At 40.9% G+C, this 19,940-nt stretch overlaps 1 protein-coding gene and 1 long non-coding RNA gene across 5 annotated transcripts in view; one reads left to right on the top strand and one right to left on the bottom strand.

The window, feature by feature from the left end:
• The window catches only part of RAD23B (RAD23 homolog B, nucleotide excision repair protein), a 43,366-nt gene extending 38,067 nt beyond the window's left edge, over window positions 1-5,299 (bottom strand). The window contains exon 1 of one of the 2 annotated variants that reach the window (XM_082696881.1): window positions 4,764-5,299. In XM_082696881.1, the coding sequence (XP_082553007.1) occupies window positions 4,764-4,829 (66 nt within the window). In that variant the 5' untranslated portion in view covers window positions 4,830-5,299. The remainder of the gene's footprint in view (window positions 1-4,763) is intronic. The other variant, XM_082696882.1, reaches the window with a different exon arrangement.
• The window catches only part of LOC309847093, a 149,475-nt gene continuing 133,796 nt past the window's right edge, over window positions 4,262-19,940 (top strand). For 2 of the 3 annotated variants that reach the window (XR_014302296.1, XR_014302298.1), the window contains exon 1: window positions 5,435-5,560. This is a non-coding gene — a long non-coding RNA (uncharacterized lncRNA). Of the gene's footprint in view, window positions 4,477-5,434; window positions 5,561-19,940 lie in introns of those variants that run through there. The other variant, XR_014302297.1, reaches the window with a different exon arrangement.

Here is a 19,940-nt window from a genome sequence, read left to right as displayed (position 1 = left end):
TTTCATGTATGTGATACAGTTTTTCAGATTTACTTTTTTATTTTAAAGAGAGAACATCTCGGGGCACCTGGGTGGCTCAGAGAGTTAAGCCTCTGCCTTCGGCTCAGGTCATGATCTTAGGGTCCTGGGATTGAGCCCCGCATCAGGCTCTCTGCTCAGCGGGGAGCCTGTCCCCCCCACCCCGCTGCTTCTCTGACTACTTGTGATCTCTCTCTATGTCAAATAAATAAATAAAATCTTAAAAAAAAAAAAATAGAGAGAGCATCTCAAGCAGACACCCTGCTGAGCACAGTGCCCAACATGGGGCTCCATCCCGGATCCTGAGATCATGACCTGAGCCAAAACCAAGAGTCAGACCCTCAACTGACTGGGCCACCCAGGGGCTCTCTCCCCTGTGATATAGTATTTTTATACATTTGTTACTGTTAATATATTAACAATCTAGGAAACTTCTATAATAAAGTATTATCTCCAGCACAACTATATTAATATACAATAAACCACAATAGGAACCAACTGCTAATAAATGATGGCTAATAAATACCATATACAGAAAAGTACTAAACAATATTTTGCAGCATAAACACCAATACTACACAAATAAATCAAAAAGCAAGGTAATTCTTTACACAATACTGTGTGGTACATTAAACATGCTATCAATAATAATTAAAACTATCTCTCTACAGTTCTTTTATCCAAAACTTCCAACATATACATACAACAGCTTTGATGTCATTTATGTACTATTATAACTGCATTTCAGCTTGTTCATTTAAAATCTAATCTCAAACTTACTTTTTTTTCCACTTAATGAAAGCACACAACAGTGACAAGGGTTAGCATATTGAAGAATTAAATCTTAATATCACACTTTTTCTTGTCACTATTACTAGTGATACAATAAAATCTGCAATGTATTACAATCATGTCAGTTTTTGTTAATATACCTGTTCTTTTTTTTTTTTTTAAAGATTTTATTTATTTATTTGACAGACATAGATCACAAGTAGGCAGAGAGAGAGGAGGAAGCAGGCTCCCCGCTGAGCAGAGAGCCTGATGCGGGGCTCGATCCCAGGACCCTGGGATCATGACCTAAGCCGAAGGCAGAGGCTTTAACCCACTGAGCCACGCAGGCGCCCCAATATACCTGTTCTTAACTAATGGTTGAAGTAACCACAAAACAAAACAAAATGACTTTTGATTTGAGCTTTAAGAAAAACTATGAACTCCATTTTCCTCTGTATGTCCATCCATCACATCATCAACTTTCAAATTTTTAAAAATTTTATACATGTAGCAGTCTATTAGATATCAGAATGCTTTATATGGATTAAAACTGTTTCTTTTACAGTAAATATCTTTAAAATAAAACTTCACACAATTAAGAATATTCTCTTTTAGCAATGGTCTTCCCATCCAAACTTCTCATTTTGTTTCTGTACTGTTTGACTATAAGAGGAGGCAGATTACTTACTATAGTAAAAACTTGCAATGATTACACTAAAGGCAGTGCACGGGAATGGTCAAGTAAATAACCCAGAATGGTTAGCAAGTGTTAAGAAAATTTTGGCAGCTGTAAAAGGGGGAGAGGACTTTTCAGCATTCAAAAACTAAAGCTAATACAAACAATATAAAAACAAATTCCACTGCTTTCCCCACTTTGTACATCTACTCTATAGCTTTTGAGCTACTAGGTCATGAAGGCTCCAGGCTCCCAAAAGACCCACCACAGTCCACATGTGCCTGTACTCCAGTGCTGACACTCAAACCACCAAACATATACATGTTCAACAAATGAATCACTCCCATGATTCCTCTTATCTCAGTCTTGTCTTGCATTCATTTTTGTTCTGCTCATCTCAAGTTCAGAGTTTCCGTACTGGCAACTTCAAGCTTACTTAATTTTCTTACTTCTAGGTAAAAATCAAACAAGGACAAATCTTTGAGTAGCCAAAATCAAGGTCTCTGAGAGCAAAAACTGTTCATTTTATGTGGATCTCCCTACCGGTCTCACTAAAATCCTATTTTCTCCTCCTTTATTTTAGACCTATTTCTAATAACCTTGGTTACCTAGTTTTCAAAACAAATTAGAAACAGGACACTTAGAGCTTCCTTATATTATTACAACTTTCACTGTTTCTTTTCTTACAGGAATTTTACCTAAATAATGTATCAAAAATAGGTATTAAAAAAAAACCCACTAGGAGCGCCTGGGTGGCTCAGTGGGTTAAAGCCTCTGCCTTCAGCTCAGGTCATGATCCCAGGGTCCTGGGATTGAGCCCCACATCGGGCTCTCTGCTCAGCGGGGAGCCTGCTTCCTCCTCTTTCTCTCTGCTTGCCTCTCTGCCTACTTGTGATCTCTGTCAAATAAATAAATAAACTCTAAAAAAAAAAAAAACCCACTATAAACATTTCTGAAATTTAAGTTCATTAAAATGAAATCCTACAATGGGGGGCCTGGCTAGCTCAGCGAGTGGAGTACCGATTCTTGGTCTCAGAGTTTTATGTTTGAGCTTCACATTGTGTGTAGACATTACTTAAAAATAAAACTTTAAAAGAAAAAAAAAAAGAAATCCTACACGTCATTTAATGTAAATGTTCTACACACCACTGATTAAATGTATTCATTTCTTGCTCCAGATTAACAATGTTAGTTTTTATGTTTATATAAACAAAACAAAAATATATTTAAACAAATAGGAACAAAAAGCTGAAGCCACTCTCTGTAACAATGGTCCTTCTGAAAATACACTTTTAGTAGAATACTTATAAATCATATAACTCAAGCCATTCCTTGAAAGTAAACTGGTAAATAGTTAATATAGTGAGGAGCATATACAAAAACAATATTGGCTCTAGGATGCACAAAGTGCAGAAAGAGCTATTCAAATATCAAAGAACATTCAGTGGAGCTGTAGAAAAGTTACTGTATAACTTCAATACACCCACAGGTATTTACAAAAACCTCCTTTAGGTTTCAATAATTCTGGAGTTAATTCTGAATATTGTAAGCTGGTAAAGTTCCTGCTGCACCCATTTACTGCAAAGAACCAAAATCAAATAGACATTTTATAAAAAGTTTTGTCTGAAAACATTATACAGCTGCACTTTAAACTTTCATCCTTTAACTTATTAGTACACACTCAGCAATAAAGAAAAATTCAAGAAAAATTTGACTTCTATTACTCACATCAATCCAGAGGGCGTCAGTTTCTAATCTATAATTGCTATCTCCTGTACCTTTAAGAATTTAATCACAAAGTATACTTTTACATATTCTTGCAATAAAATTATTTTGTGCCACAGTTCTAAAAAGATTGAACTATGTTTCTTAAATAACTGAAGAGGTGCAAAACTTCAGATTAAATGAGACAGGTAAAACATATATATCCTCACCCAAAGGTATCCGTTACAGATTTCATTTACTGACCACCAATTAAACGCCATTTAATAACCTCACATCTCCGAAAGGCAGGTACATAGCAAATAAGACAGAAGCACAAATGGAACTGATCTAACAGCCAGACCCTGACCTTCACCAAAACCAGAGTCAACTATTTTTTAAAATACAGATGGACAGAAAGCAGCTGGTTTAAACTAAACATGACAGTCTTAATGATGTACAGAAGCACAATTCCAAAACAACAGCAAATTCACACCGGTGGCATATTTAGATTCTTGGCATAAAGCTGTACTGACTTCAACACTGTGGCTCTTTTTGCAGTCACAAATACAGAAGATGGCACGAGAATCTACCACGTGGACTTCTGCAGTGTTCGAGGGTTTAACTGCAGAAAGATCCAAAGTTTTTATTTTCTTCTTCTTTTTTTTTTCCCCTACCTTGATATGCTATTATTTGAGAGCTGGGAGAAGAGTGCAAGGTTTCCCGTACCTACATTACAAGACTTCTAACGCAAGAGGAGTCAATCTGGAAGTGAGTTTGAGCCTGGATGTGAAACAAAAAAATCTTCACCACCAAAGAGGCCTGGAAGTGCAATCTACGTATGGGTGTGGGCTCGGTGGCGGGAGAACTGAGGCTACAGGATTCAAGATAGTATATGCCAATAAAAGGGTCGCCAGTTCTGGGGAGGAGGGGGCAAATGATTCATTTTCAACACTCCTCTCCACTCACCTTTCACGCTGCGGCTGACGGAACCTGATATCTTTTTTTAAAGCTCTTTCTCTCCAGTTACCACCTCCCAGACTTCAGCGCCTAACCGGGTCCACGCAGGAGTAGTGACGACGCCTACATCTCCCTCCCGCACCTAAGGACCCAGAGAGGCCGACTCCATCACCGAGGAAGCCTTGACCTCCCCCTCCCCCTCCGGCCCCACTACTGAGAGCTTCCCAGGCCCAAGCCTGCCGTGCCCCGCGGCCGTGTGCTCCACGCCATATGCCACCAGGGCTTCGGCGTCCAGGCACTGCTTCCCCTTACTCCTGCCACAAAGCCTGCGGCCAACTCCGAAAGCTCAGGTGGGCCGTACACGGCCGGGGCCGGGACCCCGGGCCCTGCCCAGGGCTAGCAGGCCTTATCCAGCGCCCGGGGCCCGAGCCCCAGGCTCGCCGCACACTCCCGGGTGTGCTGAGAGGGCTTTCCCCGCTCGGCTGCGCTGCGGGGCCCCGCTCCGGGTTGAGGCCCCCGCCGGGCGCACAGAACCGCCGCGCCGCCCCCCGCCCAGGCCCGACGGGCTCCTCGCGCTCCCCGCGGCCCGCGCGCGGCCGCCCCCGCCCTGCCCGGGCACGCTCCCCGCGGCTCGCACCGTCTCGTCGGGGTCGATGTCGATCTTGAAGGTCTGCTGCTGGAGGGTCTTCAGGGTGACCAGCATGGTGCCGGCGCGCAGCTCCGCTGCCGGGCCTGCTCCGGGTGCTGGCCGCTGGGCGGGGTCTGTGGCCTGGCGGGGCCCCGGGGTCGCCCGCGCTCCTCGCGCACTCGGGAGGAAGGCGGTGGGGGTGGGGGCTTGTCACATTCGCCCTGCGGAGAGGCCTGTCCCCCAGCCCTGGGCCCGGGCCGCGCCGCTACCTCCGCGACTGCGGCCTTCCTCACGAGTTCTGGCCGCCGTGCTTCCTCACGCTCCCGGCGCCGGCTACTGAGTCTGCAGGAGGCACGAGGGGCTCTGCGAGACAAGCAGAGAATCCGCTAGCTCACCACAGGCTGGTGGCCGCCATCAACGTGACTCGCCGAGACGCGCCCCCTCCCCCACCTGAAAAAATCTGGGGGATGGGGCCGGGCCGACGAAGCGCGCAGGCGTAGGGTGCGGCGAGGCTGTGCGCAGGCGCGGTCAAGAACTCCGCCCCGGAATTGGGGCGGGGCGGATTGCGGCTCTGGAATGCCGGCGGCCTGGATCGGGCGTGCGCAGGCGCAGTCAGTGGGCGTCTGGAGGGCTCTCGGGGCTTCCTTGTGGCGTCTGCTACCGGGGCGTTATGCTGCCCGCCGCTGCTCCGCCTACGTCCAGACTCCTCCCGGCTGCCTGAGTTGCGCAACCCGTAGCCGGGGAAGCGCTACGTGGAGACCGCGCTAAGTGGAAGCCGAAGTCTGGAGCTGGGGAGCTGGAGGGCGGTAGGTTGGGGCGGGGTTTGAGAGAAAGGCTCGTGGTAACCAAGGTACGGGGCCGGCGCTTACCGGACGCTTTCGGTGTGGATGAGCCTTTGTGGTGGCGACTCGAATTCCTCACTCCTGAGAGTGCAGACCCCAGTGCCGGATGCCTAGGTGGACCTTGGGCCTGAGTAAGACAGAGGAGGTCAAGCTCTCCAACGCCTCCGTGGATAGAACGGTCCAGTGGCTCCTGTCACCGAGAAGTAAAAGTCCGAGTTCTTGGAATTGGATTCCTAGCCCCTGCCTCTCACCTCATCCCCCTCCCCTCCCTGCTTCTTGGGGTTGTTGGTGGGTACTAGGCTCCCGCCTAAAGGCCTGCCTTCGCCTTGGCTGCGCCCCTGTACGAGCCCTCTTTACCCAGATTAGCTGGGTGGCTCACTTGTCTCCCCTCCTTCAGATCTTTGCTCAGATGTCACCTTCTCCGTGAAGTCGACCCTAATCCTCGGCTTAGAGCAGCAACTTCCCAACTGCAGTAGCCTACTCTGTTACCTCCATAGCATTTATCATCTTCCAGTTGCTGCATAACAGAGATATTATCTTTGTCGTCTTTTCCTCCAAGCCCCAGACTGAAGCGGCACAAAGGCGAGGGTTTTGTTGTGTTAACCGACGTGTCTCTAGCGTGGAGAAACGTGCCTGGCCGCAGGCACACAATAAATATTAGTGGAATGGGTGAATGTGCTCCCAGTCCCTCAGCAGTAGGGAAGGAAAAATTGCACTCAACTCTATTGATTATTGGAGGGGAGTAAAGACAAGGAATGTAGGTGAGAATCCCATAAGGAGTTAGCTATTTGTAGCATGCCCATTGACAGATAAGAAAAGTGAATACAGAGATGCTGAGTAATGTGCCTGGTGTCACTCACCTAGGAAGGGACAGATCCAGCATTTTAACCGGAACAGAATGACTCTAGAGCATGTGCTCCTAGGTGCCAGGCTATTCTGCCTCTTACTAAGGTACCATGTGGCAAATTTGACATAAGCTCGTTTGAGTATAAAGGAAAGTTACAGTTAGACCACTAACCATGTGGCCAATTGCAAATTACATCTCTGCGCCATCATCCTGACGGATACAGTGTCACTGCTTGGTTTTTCCTGTATTTAAGAGCTCAGATACAATTCTTCCATGGAACTTTCCCTCACCAACTTCCCTCTCCACTAACCTGGCATTTCCCCTTGCACAGCCCGTTTGTCCCTGTATTGTAATTCAATATCTAATCCTCTGCCCTCTGTATTTCTGTATATCTACTGTTAGTCACCAGGTGATCTCATCTTGTACGTGGTTTTGAAATACCTCCAGCCAGGACCTGTCCCCTTAGCTGTAGATAGAGTTAGCCAGTTGCCTACACAATACCTTCAGTTAGAATATAACAAGGGTCTGAAGCCTATTATGGCTAAGCAGAACCATTGATTTTCCTCTGGACCTCTCTTCCGGGTGAAACCTGTCCCTTTACCAGTTTTCCCCCACCTATAATTTATGGCAGCACCACCATCTACCCAGGTGCTCAGACCAAAAATCTAGTCATCATCCCTGGTAAACCTCTCCTCTGTTCCTATTTCCTCACCCACCACATGTAATCCATCATTGAGTCCTGTCAATTTTATTCTCCAAATTATATCCCAAATTCAGCCATTTTCACCATTTCTGATTTCTCCAACCCTAAGCTAATCATGATGCTTCACCTGCTTCCCAACTGGTCTCTCCGCTTCCCTTTTCCCCCCACCAGCCTCCCTAGCAGTCAGAGTAATCTTTTTCAGCCATAATTCACATCATGTCACATCTATTCTTAATACCTAATTACACTTTAGAATACAGTTCAAAGTCTACCTGGCTTTGAAGCATTCACATGATCTGACTCCTGCCAAATGGTCTGGCTTCATCTCTTTTCTTCTGTCTGCCTCTCATTCACTGGCATCGATTCTTTCATACCTCAAACAGGCTGAACTGGTTCTAACCTGTGGAACTTTGCAGATGAGGTCACTTCAGCTTGAAACCCTCTCTTCCTACATCTTCGAATGTCTAACTCCTCATCTTTCAAATTCCAGGTCGTGGTATACTTCCTTAGAGAGGACTTCTTCAACAACTGCAATGATAAATGATAAATGTTAACTCTTTAGGCGAGACACTATCTACTTTATGTGGATAATCTCATTTGAGCCCCAACAAAACTCCATGAGATAGGTACGACATTACCCTGGCTTCAATTTTTTTCATGGATCTACCTGAAATTACTATTTTTCACTTGTTTATAGTCGTCCACATTACTACTCAGTTCCCACCTCTGCTTTTTGGGGAGAGGAACTCACGTGCCTTACTCACGGCTCTTTCCCAAGCATCTAGGTCAGTGCCTGGAACACAGGTGCTCAGTAGCTTATATTGACTGAATCCCAACCCACTTGCAAGCTGCATGAGGCCAGGTGCTATGTCGGTCTTGTTCAGAATGGTATTTTTAGAGTCTAGCACAATGTGAATGCTTAATATACACTGACTGAAAAAATGGTGAAGTCACTTTAATTAAAATGAGTTGATTTAGTTGAAATTTTAACAGTTGTAAGAAATTATTTGAAGCCATTTTATAATTTATTATAAATTTAATTCATTATAATTAGAATTTATTTTTATAACATTAAGTGTATTCATTATAATTATATTTATTTGTTATAATACTAAAACCTTTTCCTGTTACAGCTGCTCTTATCCGTCTGCAGAAAAAAGGAGGTGAGAGATGCCTCTCCATATATTAGTGTATGTTTTAAAGAAAATCTTTTGCTCATGGCAAAATAAATAAACAATATAGGAAGGGATTGATTGAAAATACATCCCCCTCCCCAGCCCCTAGAAATAATAATTGTTTTGAGAGTCTTTAGACATATTTTAAATATATACAAGAATATATCCCCCCCAAATAGTTGTGGCAACAGTAGATTTTAAATGCCAATTGAAAGATTCACCTGATACATTTTCTAAAGTACAGTGTTCAGATAAAAAGTTGTTTTTGTTTTCTTTTAATTTCTAGAAAAACTGTAGGCCAGACATAATCACTCTGGGCCCAATATCTCAGGTTGGACAGGTTGTATGCCTCCTTGTTAGATATAGTTGCCTTTACCTAGAGTCCCATGGTTCATATAACAGATGATAGGACCCCATCCCTGGCCCTCCCAACACAGAGGCCGAGGACGTGAGGTTGCTTGTGAGCAAGGCCTTGTAGGATAGGCCTTGGGCTTCTCCATGAGCTATTGGGCCAAGATAAAAAGATGGATGGGAGTAATTGATTCCAAATACTTAGGAACAAACCAGGTAATTTTGCTTGCATTTTTGGAAATCAGTCAAATGATTTCAGGGAAGAAGATGAGCAAGCTGAGATACAGCAACTGCTGACTTAGAAAATGTTAGGGCAAAAATGCCAGACTTCAAGCCATTCATTCAGCAAATAGTTACTGAGACTCTCCTTGCTGGGAACTCCTCTGGGTGTTGGGAATACAATAGGGAAAAAAACAAAGTCCCTGTCCTCATGGAGTTTATATTCTTGTGGGATAGTAGATACATAGATAATGAACTAAAAATAAAAAAATATTTATAATCTGTCAGGTGATAAGTGCTATGTTTTAAAAAGCACATGAAGAGGGGGCGCCTGGGTGGCTCAGTGGGTTAAGCCGCTGCCTTCGGCTCAGGTCATGATCTCAGGGTCCTGGGATCGAGTCCCGCATCGGGCGCTCTGCTCAGCAGGGAGCCTGCTTCCCTCTCTCTCTCTGCCTGCCTCTCCACCTACTTGTGATTTCTCTCTGTCAAATAAATAAATAAAATCTTTAAAAAAAAAAAAAAAGCACATGAAGAGGATCAGTAGTGCTCAGAAGAAATAGGGTTGCTACAGAGAATGGTGCCAGACATCTTTCATTCTTTTCTCCATCATTCTTTTTCCCCTCTTCTTTGCCCAGCAGTGGGTTCCAAGAAGGCTGACCTATGAGGGCGCCAGGGTGGCTCAGTGGGTTAAGCCTCTGCCTTCGGCTCAGGTCATGATCTCAGGGTCTTGGGATCGAGCCTTGCGCGTCAGGCTCTCTGCTCAGCCCGGAGCCTGATTCCCCCTCTTTCTCTGCCTGCCTCTCTGCCTAATTGTGATCTCTGTCTGTCAAATTAAAAAAAAAAAAAAAAAGAAGGCTTACCTGTATGGACTACCACAACTGGCTTCCTGGGGAGTCCTGGCAGGAGATAGGAGTGAACAAAAAGAATGAAGTTAGGGAATTTATTCTTTTTTGTGCCCTTGATACAAGGTCATTGCTTCTGTAGGGTATCCTTCCAAGGGGGCAGAAAGGTACCCAGTGAGTCAGTGGGAGTGGTAAATGGAATCACTTCTGCTTCCTTGGCTTGCTTCGTAGATCCAACTGGTCTTCCTACTGGCAACAGAGTGCCCTATAGGGTTTTCTGATTCAGCGTGTAGATTGTATCCTAGAGAATGAAACCCTCCTGTATAGTATTGCCTCTGAGGTGGTACTTCAGCTGTACTATCTGCAAGCCATTCCATTGCTCTCTCAGATTGGCTCTTCTGGAGAGAGCAGTATCTGAAAAGACTAACAGGTCCTATGATCATGGGATCACTCCCAAACCTCCATTGTGAAGTGGACCCCCTGATTGGATGCTACGATGGGTGGGGTTCCATGTCTGTGGATCAGGTACTCTGTAAACTCCTGTACAGTGATATAGACTAAAACTCCCCTGGCAGGAAATGTAAACCTATACCAAGAATAAATGTCTTTTCTTGTGAGAACAAATTGGCCCTACAGTATACAGATTGCCCAATGTAGTCAACTTCCCGCTAAGTGGCTGGTTGATCATTCAAGGAATAGTACTATACTGATAACTCAATACTGGTCTCTCTGGCAGTTTGGAAATTCAGAGATGATGGTAGCTAAATCAGTCTTACTGAGAGTTCCTGCCAAGAGACTATGCCGAGTCTCCATCTCTGCCACTGTGGTCTCTCCACTCATGTGGCCATCATATTTCTACTCTTGCATCCTTAAAGTCTGTTCTGAATACAGTAGTCAGATCAATTCATTTACATGCAAAACCCTGTAATGGTTCCCCACTTCAATGAGTAAAATCCCAAGTCTTTACAATGCCCTTCCTCCTTCCTCCTGTTCATTATTTTCCTGACTTGTTTAGCTACACATTTCCACAAGTTCACTGTGTTCCAGTTGCACTGGCCTCCTTACTGTCCCTTGAACTGGCCAGGTCCACTCCCACCCTGGTCTTTTGTTGTCTCCCTGAAACACTCTTCTGTAGACAGATAAACCCTTTCCTTCACCTCCTCCAATCTTTGAACTTCACCTTCTCAGTGAAACCTGCCCTGAGCCCTTTCTCATCCCACTTAATATGACAAAATGTCTGACACTTCTCTGCCCAGCATTCTTATGCTCCTTACCCTGCTTTCCTTTTTCCCCTATTAAACTTACTGTCTTCTAACATGCTACTTTATTTATCTGTTGTGTTGCTTGTGTAGTGTCTGTCTTCCCTGCCAGAAGAGAGGGCTCTTTGTCTGTTTTTCCCCCTCACATACTTTAAGCACCAGGAAAAGTGCCTGGAAACAGAAACAGAACTCAATTAATAATGAAAGGAAAATTGAGCCACCCATGAATAAAAACGAATTAAAACAAGGTGATACTTCTGTGTTAAAATTAATGATTAAGACTCTGTAACCTCCCCAAATACCCACAGTGTGTGGGAAAGATGTTTCCATAGTTTGCTAGTGAGTTTACAACCTTTTGGAAAGCAATTTAGCAATATAGCTGGTTCTTAACTTCTCGAATTTCAGTTCTCATACACTCTACATGAATACCTCCGAAACTACTTTCCTCAGCATAGTTATCTAACTATGACTTGAAAAGTTGATTTAATGGTGTAGTCATCCAGCCAGTGGGGCAAAGGCCTGGCATTCACATGTTTTATGTTTAAACAGTATCATTTACACAACCCCAACATTCCTTTTTCTCATTTGAACTGATTTTCTCATTAGTTTTGCAAGACTAGGAAAACTGTTAGCAATAAATTGTGAAATAAATCTTTTGCTAAAGTTCAATATGTTTAACAGTTTTGGTTCTTTTGTTTTCTCGTTTTTCCCAGCTCAACATTCTGTTTCTAATTTGACAGCCTTTTTCATTTCCAGCTAAAGTTGATTTTAATTCATGATTTATTTCAAGTATACCTGACTTATCTTTGGAGCTAAAAATCATAGCTGTTTTTTTTTTTGTTGTTGTTGGAATCATGTTTATTAATTACTTTATTATCATTTATCCTCCAGTATTCATTGGGAAGCAGTGATATGCCAGGCCCTACATAGGTTGGGCTTCCTCTGCCCTCAAGAGATTAGTAGGAGAAACAAACAAATAGCTGTGTGGTGTGCTGGGATTGGGGCAGGCTCCAGGAAAACAGTGAGGCTTGATTAACTCTGGGTGGGGTGGGAGATGGACACAGGGACTCAGCATCTTTTCAGCTCTATCTCTCTTCCACAGCTGGTCATCTAATCTATGTATTGGCCAAATGTTCTGCAAATTGTAATAGAATTAAAATGCTATCTTGTCATAAAGGAAACTAAGAATAAATTAATACAATTCTATGAGCTTCTCTGAAGAAACTCTATTTAGAGCATTTAAAAAACATCTTTTTTAAACTTTAAATGGAAAGTGTGTGTTCCTTTTCCATGGACCCATGTTGATTATTTCTGGTTTTGCAATATCTGCCTGCCTGTGTTTTTCAGAGTGGTTACACTATGTGTAAATTAAGAAGAACCCCAGGACCCAAAGTGTTTGAAGTTTAGATAGCAATTGCCCCCTGATACATATTTTCTTGTGTATTTATTGTTATATGATATTGTTTTTATACTTTCTAGTTTATATATAAACTAGTTATATATATAATTATTTGTAGACATATATATAATTACATATAATTAATAGAATTGACTACATCAGGATTTCATGACCTCATCATGTAATAACAATGTAAACAGAATAACAAGCATGCAACCAACTGGAAAATATTTCCAACATGTGACAAATTTAATATCCTTAATATATAAATTACTCAGAAATTGGAAAGAAAAGCATTGTGATCCAATTAAGCAAAAGCATAAGAGGTTTGTACAGAAAATTCATGGAAAAAATACAATTAGTAGTGCTTATTATGTACCCAGGTGTTTTTCTAAATGCCTAATAGATTGACTTTTAGCCCTCATGTCAATTATGAGATGACTCTGTTCAAGTTACTTAATTTCCTGTGCTTCAGTTTCCCTCCTCTGTGCACATGTCTAAGAATTTTTCTATGAAAAATGCAAAGAAGTTAAGTTGCTGGGTTGTAGAGATTGTTTATTTTTAATAGGTCTTACCAAAATTCTATCCACATTGCCATGTCAATGTACATTCCCATCAACACGGTTTGAGATGATCACTTTCCCCCAACCCAAGCCAACACTTAATAAGCTGTAATTCCCCTTTTTTGCCAACGTGGCAAATCTCTTCTGCCTCTCAAGAATTCAAATCCTGCTGAGCATCTTTTCATGAGCTTCATGACAATTTGTGTGTCTTTTTTGGAGAAAGGTCTATTCAATTCTTTTGCCCATTTTTGAGTTGGGTATTTTTTGATGTTGAATTCTAGGTGTTTTCTACATATTCTGGTGGTTCATCCTTAGTCAGATATGTGATCTGGAAATATTTTCTCCTGTGAGTTGCCTTTAATTCTATTAATATTATCTGTCTTAGTCTACTCAGGCCATGATAACAAAATACTGTAAACTGTGTAGTTTATAAACAAAAGAAATCTATTTCCCATAGCTCTGGAAGCTAGGGAGTCCCAAGATCAAGTTACTGGAAGATTTAGTTCATGGTTAGAGTCTACTTCCTGGTTTATAGATGGCAGCCTTTTCACTATGCCCTCACGTGGTGGAAGGGCTGCGAGCTCTCTCCAGAGTCCCTTTTATAAGGGCAATAATCTCATCCTTGAGGACTCTGCCCTGATGCCCCAATCACCACTCAGAGGCCCCGTCTCCTCATGCCATCATCTTTGGGGTTTGGATTTCAACATACGGATTTTGATGGGACACAAATATTCAGACCATAGTAGTGTACTTTGATGCACGAAGCTCTTTAATTTTCATGAAATACAATCTTTTTGTTTTTGTAACCTGCGCTTTTGGTGTCATGTCCAAGAAATTGTTGTCACTTCCAATGTCATGAAGTTTTCCCCTATGTTCTCTTCCAAAAGTTTTATAGTTTTAGATCTTATGTTTAGGTCTTTGATCCATTTTGAGTCAAATTTGTTTATGGTGTTATGGAGGGGCCAATTTCCTTCTTTTGCCTGTGGATACTAGACGTTAATTTTTATTACATTTGATAATTTTCCGTATTGCAAAGCCCCTTGAAGAGCACTGTGTCTTATAATCCTTTATATCCCTTGCAATACCATGCATTTAATAAGAGCTCAGTGCACTTTAAAAAAATACTTATTTTTTTAAATACAAATAACTACTTATTTGTAGTTACTGACTACTGCATTGAAAATATTACTCTGGGGGCGCCTGGGTGGCTCAGTGGGTTAAGCCACTGCCTTCGGCTCAGATCATGATCCCAGGGTCCTGGGATCGAGCCCCACATCGGGCTCTCTGCTCAGCAGGGAGCCTGCTTCCTCCTCTCTCTCTCTGCCTGCCTCTCTGCCTTCTTGTGATCTCTCTCTGTCAAATAAATAAATAAATTCTTAAAAAAAAAAAAAGAAAAGAAAATATTACTCTGTACCTTAATTGTAGGACCAGCTCATAATAGGCAATTAAAAATGTTTATTGAATTATGGGATTGAATATACTTATTCTGAGGAATTTCATTGTCAAAGAAAAAATATTTTTTCAATTAAGTGATATTGACAGGATTGGAGAATGAGGATTATTGTAAACATTGTAATACATGATACATATATTAAAAGAGAATGATATAAATACCCCCAAAATACTGTACATAGCCATTTTCAAAGCACATATTTCTCCTTTGAAGATGGTGAATTAAAATGAAGAATTCACTATTTTTTTCCTCTCTTCCAAATCTTTTTGAAATAATCCAATTAAAAGAAAAGCCATAAGAACTCTGGAAAACCAAAAAGGGTGATGTGATAGTTGCATAAAAATGTTCCCAATTAGGGGTGCCTGGGTGGCTCAGTGGGTTAAGCCGCTGCCTTCGGCTCAGGTCATGATCTCAGGGTCCTGGGATCGAGTCCCGCATCGGGCTCTCTGCTCAGCAGGGAGCCTGCTTCCTCCTCTCTCTCTCTCTCTGCCTGCTTCTCTGCTTACTTGTGATCTCTCTCTGTCAAATAAATAAATAAAATCTTTAAAAAAAAAATGTTCCCAATGAACAAAGCTTGCTGGCACTACATTCTTGTATAGTCCCCTCCCACAAGGAAGCTGGAATTTAGCCAGTAGATAAGTGACAGTGATGCTGCACCATTTGAATCTAAGCCTTTAAAAGTCCTGGTGGTTTCCTCTTTTACACTTATTATGGAGGAAAATAGCTTTTTTCCTCTACCCATCTTAGGTTCATTGGTTAGGGCCCTGCAGATTAGACCAACTAAAGACAGATTAACAAGAGAAAAACAGAAGAATTTAATAATAACTGGGCATTGCTATATACATAGGAGAACTCAGTGATGTGTAACTCAAAAAGGTGGTTAGAACTTGGGCATAGATAGTATCTTAGCAAAGCACAATGAATTCCTAGAAAAGTGACAAGACAAAGGAAAAGGGTTATAGACTTCTTAGGGTGGCAAACTATGGGAAGGTAAACATTTGGGGGAAACTAATGGAGTAGGTTGGTTTGTGCAGGTCCATTTCAGTGTTGGCTTTCTGTCTTTTTTCATGGCTATAAAAATTCCCTGCGAGAGAGGAGTTATGACAGTCCTCATTTCTCAGAAGTTCCTGCTTTTGGTCAGATATGGAAGTTCTAGGTAGATTTCTTTCTGCATCTGTCAATTCTCTTTTGCCTCCAGCTCAAAATAATCCTTATGACAAAGTGGCATATTTTGGGGTGACATATTCTGGTCCCCTACACACTCTTAGAAGCTAGCAATATGTGAAAAGGTCTTTAAGATTTTTTTATAATTTTTTATATAATAACTCTATTTCTAGGTATTATTCCTAAGGGAACATTCAGAAATATGAACTCCCTTTTACAAATAATAGTTACATATCATTGTGAATTATAATAATAAGAATTGGAAGGTGGACATAGCCCTACTGTTTAATGCTAGAAGAATGGTTCAACAAATTATGTTGTATACATTTGTTAAAATTGCTTAGTCATTGAAAGTAATGATTTTGGAGCATATTTACTGACAATGAAATGCCACTCATTCATTTATTCATTCATTCTGCAAATATGTGTAAATAGTGTGTGTCAGGCCTTATTTTAGGTACTGGGTTTTCATAGTGAACAGAACTCTCTTATGGAACAATTACTCCCTGGAACAGTCATTCAGGAGACAACAGAAAAAAAAATAAATAAACAGGCAAACAAATTTATTATGTATAGTGGTGATAAATGCTAAGAAGAAAAATAAAATCACAGGAGAGTTACTACTCCTAAAATATGATATCATGATACAATGTTAGGAGATGTTTATATAGTATAATCCTAATTTTATAAAGAAATAAACAAAACCCTTACCACCACAATAAATACATGTACATAAGGACAGAATAATGACTTGGAAAAAAATTAGAATATTCACAGTGCTTAGCCCAGAGAAGGAGAATACTTGGTAATTTTTTTTTATATGTTCCCACTTTCCAAATTGTCATAATGAACATTTATTAGAATCAGAAAGCCACAACACACACAAATCATTGAAAAATCCATAGAATTAAGTTTAAAATGAAAACACTAATTTATACATGTTTATTATTAAGTTCATTATTATGAACTTAATACAAGTTTATTATTAATTGCTTAAAGGAACATGACATTTGTCAGAACCCATAAAATGTACAACATGTAGTGGACCCTAATTTATACTATGAATTCTGAGTGATAATAATGTGTCAGTGTAGTATCATGGCACATAATAAAGGTATAACCATGGTATAGAATGTCCATAGTGGGAAAGATGGTGTTAGGGTGGAGGATAGGGGATATTTGAATTCTCAGTACTTCCTACTTAATTTTGCTGTGAACCAAAAATTACTCTAAAAAATAAAGTTTTTCTTTTTAAAGATTTATTTATTTACTTGAGGAGAGAGAGTGCACGTGTGCACACGTATGAGTTGGAGGAGGGACAGAGGGAGAGGTAGACTCCCCACTGGGCACAGAGCCTGATGTGGGGCTCTGTCTCATGACCCACAAGATCATGAGCCAAAATCACGAGTCAGACGCTTAATAGACTGAGGCACCAGGTGCCCCCAAAATAAAGTTTATTGATTAAAAAAGCAGAGAGTTAATACAACAGCCATAATGACGTCAAGCATAGAATTTCTTTAAAGAGGAAATTTTGGAAATATGCTTTATCTCAGTAAATTTGGCACAAATCACAGTCCTCTTTCTCACAATTCCGGAAGCACAGTTTTTTTAGTATCCCATGGTAAACACATCCATTTATAAGGGACAAACCAATATTTACCAAACTCCTCAAACTGCAATACAAAACCAATGTCTGTTTTATTACTTAAAGAGTGCTGTCATGTCAGCTGGAATACATGTGTTGGTGTAAGCAACATTTTTTTCTGTGAAGTCATGGAAAAATGCTTTATTATCAGAAGATTGCCTGGAGAGCCTGAAATTAAAGGAAGTGGTAGCTTGTTTTATGATTTGATTATCAAATGAAGTATTTCTCAAAGTGTAGGTCCATGGACTTCCTACGTCAAACTCACCAAGGGTGTTTATGAAGTACAGATTCCCAAACACTAACCTAGATTTACCTTATCAGAATCTCCAGGTCTGGACCCCAGAACTGCATTTTTAACAAGTACCCAAGGTGTTATTTATGTGCATGGAAGTTTGTAAACCACTGGTACTTGGTTAAAAGGTAATGATGCACTTTCTCCACAATGGGAAATTAACAACTCAAGGGTGTTGGTAAGACATACTTTTCTCTAAATCTGCTTTGAGAACACTGCTAATTTCAAGCTCTGAGCCTCTGCTTTTCTCTTGATGCCTTGACTATGTTAGCTGTTTCTTTAATTACTGTCAAGTCATCATAGAAAATCATTCCTTTTTCTCTTCATATCACTGCCCAGAGTTATTAAATTCTTTTTTATGTATTCTATAGAGGGATAATTGTATACAGTGACAGTCTGATGAGTTTTGACAAATGCATATATCCATGTAACCAACATTCCAGTTGAAAAATAGAATATGCCATCATCCTATCCTAGGAAGTACACTAGCAACCACTATTATGATTTACATCCCCACAGATCAGTTTTGCCTAATCTTGAACTTCATAAAATGGTATATTGATTAAGAGCTAACCCCATAGTTGTTATAAAAGATGACACTCATTTTTCCAAGTTATTTTAAGAGGAACTACTCCAGACAACTCTTAAGAAACTCCAACATATTTCAGTTTTCATTGGTAAAGGTGAAATTCCTTAATTAAGAGTTCTTTGCCTAGAGGTATAAACAGGATTCTGCTGAGGACTTTACAAACTATCCTTCTGTAGCCAGTTAAGCCTTCAATTAAAACCAGCTTTAATGTATCCAAGTTGTAAAACTCTGATAGGAAAAGAGAGAATGCAATTGGAAGAAATTTTTCTGACTCTAAAGAATGATATCGTGTAGCTTTTGCAAGAATTTTCAGATCAACTTTTTGAAACACAATTAATAATACTTTGTAGGAAGAAAGTTTGGAGATAGGCAAATATATGCCATTTGATTCACAGACTGTGGAATACCAAGTCTGGTCCTAGATTAGATTCCAAAAAGGATTGGGTAACGTCTTCCCCAAACTTGGATTTCACCATAGTCTTACACACTTTTACGTTTTCAGCCCCACAGTAGCAGTCCTTTTCGAAGCCTAAAGGAATGTGACATCATTTGAGAAATAGTACATCCTTTCTACTATCCATTATCGTAATTCCTTGGGTCCATAACACTTCCTCTGGTCCTTACCATTTGTGCATGTTTTCATTCTTCCAGGAATTAAACATTTCTGCTACTATTTGTGTGTTTCCATGTCACTCTCGTAGCATTGTCATTTACCTCCATCTTTCTCATTGTTCATTCTGTATCCTAACTTAAAGAGCTCTATGTCAACACTTAAATTTCTTTTTAAGAATCTCCCCACCTTTTTCTCCTCACTGGAGTTGTCCAAGGTCATATTTCCAAGGACTTCTTGGTTCTGTCTTCTTTTGGAAACTTGTGAAATTATGCCTGTATTTTAAAAAATATGCTGAGGTCTAGCTTCCTAAAGTCTTCTGTACATAAGCTTGCCCTACTTTGAAGATGATGTGGCCATGTTCTTCCAGGTTCCCACCCCTTCCACTCTGAAGAATGGCTTCTTCCCATTGGTTGGAAGCAGAGCACAATTATTTCTATTACTTCCTTTACCCTCTAGGACATGGAATTGTTAGGAAGACAAGTGAAAAACTGCTTTTATCTGAATGAAGTATCCAAATGTTATCTGCATTGTGTATGCTCTGCCAATTTTGTGGCTTTCCTCCATGTGGCTCAGCTCTGCTTCCATGAAAACATTGCTTCTGTTCTTCTCCTCTTTCATCTTCATCCAAGCGTTCAGAGACTCCGCTGAATCTATTGTTATCACAGCCTACAGTGCTGCTCCGTCTCCTTCCAACAGGTCTTTGTGCACACACACCCTTCTATTACTGTGTTCCCATGGATCTCTCCCATTTCACCAGCTCTCCGTGGTATCTGTGAGGTCTTGTTTGTCACCCTATGCTAAATATCAAAGTTGCTGTGTTGCTTATGTTCTGTGCATGATATCTGGACATCTGCTGCCTACGTTTTCTTTCTGATGTCCTTCCTGGTTGTTTTCTTATTGAATCATTCAGCACCTCCCTTACTGTTGAAATTCTTCCCAGTCCCTCCTTAATGTCATTCATGGAAACCCATTTCAGTTTAATCTAGGTGTTTTTTTCTCCCTTCCCATCTGTTTTCCATTTACAGCCCCTTTGGCCAGATGAGTTGGTATCGGACTAAACACATTCTTTTCAGTCTTTGAAAAATTCTCTTCATTCCTGGTCAAATATCCATCATTCCTACATTTGAAGCTATGGCTCTGAAATAAAAATTTGTACCAAGTGTGTACCTAGTGGTTCACTTTTCATATCATATTTTTATTCTAAACAGTTGCCTTCAAGTCTTTTATGTC

The sequence above is a fragment of the Mustela nivalis genome (genome assembly GCF_964662115.1).
Source record: "Mustela nivalis genome assembly, chromosome: 13".
Classification (NCBI taxonomy): domain Eukaryota; kingdom Metazoa; phylum Chordata; class Mammalia; order Carnivora; family Mustelidae; genus Mustela; species Mustela nivalis.
This window is presented reverse-complemented; position numbering and strand designations above follow the sequence as displayed.